The sequence below is a fragment of the Oreochromis aureus genome, linkage group 18 (assembly GCF_013358895.1).
Source record: "Oreochromis aureus strain Israel breed Guangdong linkage group 18, ZZ_aureus, whole genome shotgun sequence".
Lineage (NCBI taxonomy): Eukaryota > Metazoa > Chordata > Actinopteri > Cichliformes > Cichlidae > Oreochromis > Oreochromis aureus.
Window position 1 is genome coordinate 14,778,305 of NC_052959.1, and position 6,000 is coordinate 14,784,304.

At 41.5% G+C, this 6,000-nt stretch overlaps 1 protein-coding gene across 2 annotated transcripts in view; it reads right to left on the reverse strand.

Annotated features, from left to right (window-relative positions):
* The window catches only part of gpc1b (glypican 1b), a 60,358-nt gene extending 54,704 nt beyond the window's left edge, over positions 1-5,654 (reverse strand). Inside the window, exons 1-3 of one of the 2 annotated variants that reach the window (XM_031755908.2) lie at positions 5,514-5,654; positions 5,255-5,339; positions 4,533-5,118 (exon numbers count right to left, since the gene is read on the reverse strand). In XM_031755908.2, coding sequence (XP_031611768.2) covers positions 4,533-4,707 — 175 coding nt within the window. In that variant the 5' untranslated portion in view covers positions 4,708-5,118; positions 5,255-5,339; positions 5,514-5,654. Of the gene's footprint in view, positions 1-4,532; positions 5,119-5,250; positions 5,340-5,513 lie in introns of both variants that reach the window. The other variant, XM_039602493.1, reaches the window with a different exon arrangement.
* Positions 5,655-6,000: the final 346 nt, after the last annotated feature.

Genomic DNA, 6,000 nt, shown 5'->3' on the forward strand with positions numbered 1-6,000 from the left:
GGAACTATTCAATACTTCAGTGTTGTTAAAACCGAAGCTTTACTGACTTTAATCTAGAATTTCCACATAAAGTGTTGTTCAGTGTTGTGAACATCAACTACTTCAGCTGGTAGTGAAGAGACAGGCCTGCCTGCGTGCATTTGTGAAGTGTGCAAACTGGAAATGCTAAAGGCTGCACCGCTGGTATTGACACTTTTGCAAATGACTAATGTAATCTGATTGCCTTTTTTTAGAATCCATCAGTGTCTGAGTACCGATTTTTTTATTTTTTTTGACAATCCTGCGTGGACATGGACGTGACAAGAATACGTCCACCTGCAGCCACATCTATGCAACACGTGTATTTAAGCTGAGATGTTGCATTTAAAGAATTACTTCCACAAATATTAACCATACATCTAATCACAGCGCAATTATTTTGATGGCTATATGTATAGAGACTGAGAACAGAGTCCCTATAACTGCTCTGGCTGAGTGTGGTTTCATTATAAAATTCACAGCGAAGGAAACTAACAAAGAAAATGTAAAATGTAAAACTAATATTTCAATAGTGCGAAGTAAGTAATAAAAGTGCTTAACAAAGCTTGTCTTCATTTCCTGCAAACGCACTTTCATTATAGTATAGCTCTTTGCTGTTACAATAACATAATGCATCCACTTGAGAGCAAGCTAATAAGAACACAGTGGGACAATGATGTCCAAATAATCTGTAAGACTGTCAAATTATTTTTTTATTATCCTTACTGGCATGAGAGTACATTGCTGAGGGTGCATAAATGATACACCACCACAAGCGTCTTACTGCAACTTTCCAAATATAATCTATATTTTAATAAAATACCCATTTACTTTGGGAGGCTTTTTAGCCTTTATTATGATAGGACAATTTAAAGTCCTATCATAAAAACCCCAGAGCAGATTTGAACATGGGCCTCTGCAATAGCCATACAAAAAATAGTGCTGCTCAAGATAGTAAGCAATACTAGCACCCATAATTTCACCATTTACTATTCGTTTGCTGTTGTGGAGTTGATTTTGCAGCCTTTCTGTGGCTTGCCAGCTTCTTCTTCTTTCTTTTTTTTTTACTGGCAATGGACTTCTTCTACATTTAACCTCTGGCTGAAAAGAGGAGTAAGGGGAAGCAAACACTCTTAGCAGCCAGTATTTTAATATTAGCCTCAGTCAAAGAGATGAGAGGAGTGGCCAGCTTTTAACTACAGTGCTACTTTTTTCCCCTAAATTCTGAGTGAAGCTGTTGAGTTCAAAACATTCTCATACTTCTCATGGTGGGCTGCCATACAGACCAGTCCATATTTCCAGCCACAAGCCAGTCTTTAGTCAAGAAGAGTTCCTAGCAGCCTTGGTAAATAGCAGTCCTACTGTATCATTAGCCAAACACTGGTTATAATGACACTCCAGAGCACTGTGCAACTCACAGTCAGTGTGTAGCAACCAGCAACCAACAACACAAATACAGCATGGGAAAATCAATGGCATACCAAAATGTTACCAGCCTTCCTGCAGATGTCTCATACAGCTTGTCTCTTTGTATAGGCTTATGTGACATTGAGGATCTAACGCTCTGTGGCTGCCAACTGCTTTCAAAGAGTGCCTGGCGCCTCTCTCTTTAAGAGCCGATGAGAGAGAAACACAGAGAGATGAAGAATGTCATCCCCTGAAAGACAACAGGATAAGTCATCAAGACTGTAATGATGGGGTGGGACAGGGAGGGGGCAGCGCAGCGAGGAGACATAAAAATCAATCATCCATTTTTGGTAAACATGGATGAAAAAAAAAAGCTGTTTCCAAAACTGATTACACTCTACAGAGCCGAAATAGCATCATCATGCTCATTTAAAAGCATCAATCAGCTCACTTTAGCCCCTGTGAACTTGTTTAAGGAGCTCAAATTATAGTTCCCCCATGGTCCAGTAAGCATTACGTCAACACAGTGATAACAAACAGCTCACCCTTAACTCAATAGCTCTCCTCCTCGTGGCTTTTTCTGCAGGGCAAATTACTTAAGAATAGGGGACTATCCAAGATGTTAAAGGAGGCACATCCATGTGATATCTAGGAATCTTTATTCACTGCTGACTGAGGATAATCAGATGGAGCCTGTGATATGGGGTCAGATTTACTGCACATGTATACTTAATGCCTTAAAAAAGTCAAATTAACAGAAATGAACTTGTCTATCTTGTTCAAATTTGATTTACTTAGATGTCCACACTCCATGCTCAAGATTTATACATCTTAAAAAAGAAATTTGGTGTTTGGCTCATAACTCCACGAGCTGCTTTCTGTGCCTGAGTAATAATTATTTCATAAACTGTGAAGTGGCCATGAAAAAACGATTTGAAAGTACTGAAAGTGGACATCATTTTCAGAGTTGGAATGCAACTCTTCCTCCCAAAACTGAGTCACTCAGCATGTGACCTTGAGTCAGGCCCAGCCAATACTTTACGCTGATCGAACCCCGGTGTCACAGCAGGAAACAAACTCTGCAAATGTCAGAGATCAACTGCAGCATTCGAGCGGCTCATGTTTTGGAGGAATAAATTAAATCCTACTTTTTGGGGGGGTTTTTTACAAGATTTTTAAAATGCCTCAATGGAGCATCTGAAGTGTATTTTATGCTAGAGAACAAAGACATAGAAACACAAGGAAAGTATTGCTGATGTGCAAAGCCTATCCATTGTCTCATCTGTCTTTTTTCTCATCCTTCTGTGTCTCCCTCTCCTCTCTCACTGAGGAGGCATTGACCCCAAACTTAAGTAAGCTCCACGTCATTGATTGAAACAAGTGATACAGTTAATGTCATGACAAGACAGATTCCCTCTTTAAAGCATTATGGATTACAGACATTTAGAAAAAGGGGGTATCTCTAAGGAACCAGGGCTGGTGTTAATTCCGTCAATTGATTTATTCAGTGTGTCTGTCAAGTAAATGAGAAGTGTCCACTTACCACTTGCCCTTCACTGCTAACTAAAGATAAATGGAGTGATGATGTTTTTTTTACAGTTTCATCTGCTTACTACAGCACTGTCAAATTTGATCATTTCAACTACCCTACCTAAGAGTGTAATCACTTGAAAGGATCTACTTTGCGTTATCGTGCTCCCCATTCACACTCATTCTGTTGCCTCTCAGAGAGAGCTCAACATTAAGTAGAAAACTAAGAGAGATTAAAAAGAATATCTGACTTCTCTAAACCACATCACCCCCTTTTTTTTCTGCAACCACACTGTGTTGTGTTAGAACTTAACCAGAAAACAGATCACAGTTTTGTGCAAGGGTCAATGGTGTGAGATGTGTGACACTCTTGTCTCAGAACTGTTCAGTCTGTGCTGACCAACCTCTCAATCTTCACAGGGGAGGTGTTTATCTGCTGCTGCTGGCTCTCAGGATGGGGAATTGGACAGTGGAGGAAAAAATATATAGTGTATGTCAATCTGGGATAGGAAAAGGTGTGTTTTTGCAAAATCCAAATGTAAATTGAGTAGATTGCTTTGTATGTGTTGCCATCTACTTCTTTTTTTTTTACAAACTTTTTTTTTGAAAGGCACTCGCTGCATTCAGAGTCTGCGGAAATGGAAAAAGTTCAAAAAGAGTTTAAAAGTGAGTGATGTTCCATTTGAATCTGCATAAAAAACGGGGCCATGAGCATAGATGTCCTGTCCTTGCATGTGTGATACTGTAACTGTAGAGCAGAAAAGTGTGTGTGTGTGTGTGCGTGTGTTTATATGCTTGAAAGCATTGCACTGAATTCCAGGGGAGGCAAACATGCAATCATCTAAACTGCAAAGAGGCTTGTGACTGCCTTACATCAGCCCCTGAATGACACAGTGAGCAGCATCATATTTGCATGGTTACAGCACATGGTCAAGTGACTGGCAATTTATAGGCTGGCAATTCCCCACAAGAGGATGACACTGTTTAAAGAAGAGGCAGAATTAGGGAGTGTCTTCAGGAGTTAGCAGCTTTTTTTGTTTGTTTTTCTAATGAAGGAAAACTGAAAGTGAAGCGCATATCATATATCTGTGTTTCCAAAAAGCTGAGTGTGGGATGATTTCTCATAGTTTTGATCAGGAATCAAATAGACAGATTGCCTGGGCTGTCTTACTATCTTTTCAAAGCGGTGTTTCATCTTAAGAGATACAGAGCCCTTGTGCTTTACCATGTGACATGAAAGATGGATGTCTTCTCTGCTTTCAGTTACACCAGAAAAAAACCGAAAAACTTTTTGATGAAGGCACCGTTGAGTTACAATTTCCTGTAGATCCTCTGTGAGCACAAAATTAAGAGTTTGTGAACCAATGTCATTTATACACAACTTGGATATAGACAACCTAGTGGTGACTTTGTCCCAATCAGTCTACCATTCTTAGAGGGATTTTGCAAAGAGATTATGATACTGTTTAAAGCAGCTGTGTGGCTCTTACGGGTATAATTAACGTGTTTTTGCGTGTCATTTACAGTTTTAGGGGTAAAGATGAGGTGTAGTGCGCACAACACGAACAAAAGCTTACCTGATATTTCAAACTGAGGGACATCTTCCACAAGGAACCCCTTTCCTTTGTAAAACACCTTGATATCAGAACAACTCCGGGCTTTGCTCGTCCCTTTGTCCCCATAAGCTGGTGCCGTTAGAGAGCACACTGCCAGCGCCGCTATAATGAAGGAATCCATGCCGGCCGACCACATAGAGTCTAATTGTGTCTATGGACTCAGTCAAGTGCAAATCCGACCAAACACCGAGTTCTACTCGGAGTAGCAGACTCCCGGCTTCTTTAAATTGGGGTTGCTTGGCCCTGTTGTGCGTAAAATATCCTCCACCTTCCTGTCTTCCCTCTGCCCCTTCAGTGCGTCTGCTAAGTCTGTGTCTGCACTCCGCACACTGCTGCCGGCACAGGAGCGATTCCTCCAAGCGCAGAGGTCCCGTCTCTTCTCACTTCTAAAGCTGGCCGATGTGAAGAGGGCAGGAGCTTTTTCTTTTTTTTCCCCCTCAATTAATCTTCTCATGCAGATCGCCAAAATGAGCGCGGGTCTCTTTTCTCGTATATCCAATGATTTTCTTGTCTTTTCTTTTTAATTTTTTTTTCTTTTTTGGCTTACCTGCTCGGAGAGAGGCGAAAGAAAACAGGTTACGCGTTAGCAGCTTTTAAAAACAAAGAAACAAAAAAAAAAATAGTCAAAATTGCACCGTGCTGGTTAAAAACCACGCAGCTATGTTGTGTTGATTCATACCTACCGGTGACGAGCAGTGTAAAGAGATGTACAGAGGCAAATACCGCAGCTCAGGGGTTTCTGGACGATGCTGTGCCAGCGCTGCCACTCTGTGGAATGAGAAGGAGGCGGAGAGAGAGGGAGAAAGGGGGAGAGAGCGAGGGAGAGAGAGAGAGAGAGAGAGAGAGAGGGGGAGCGCATAGGTTTCATGATACTCTTCCAATTTTTGTTTCACTCTGTTGTATCTATTAGTTATTTTTGGACACGTTTCAGAGTAAACTTACAGTTTAACAGGTTTGTTTAGCTTCGTGAAGCCTCCGGGGCATCCTGGTAGTCTGTGCACGATAAGGTGAGTTAAAGAACGTCCTCTACGCCTCTGACAGCTTGTTAGCCACCGACCGGGTGTCACAGATGAATTGTGGGCCCGCCCTTGAGCCCAGGTGCCCACCCACAATACAGGTCAACCCTGAGAAGCGTCTCCTCCAGTCTGCAGAGCATCTGTGTACATCACTCCTCAAGGTGCAATTACTCCGCCAGCAAGTCATTACCTGCCTTGATGCCGTTCCCGGCTTACCTGTCACCCGCTGAATGCCTTCGTTAACTTCATTTTCTGTACGTGTTAATATCCATGAACAAGCCCGAGAATGTTTTTAAATTGCTTTTAGGCCTCATGTGACCTTTTGGGCATCAACAACGCCTTTATTATATGTCAAGTAATGACCCTTCACGCCCTATTGGTAGCATAGATGTCAAAATAACAAAAAGAAGTTG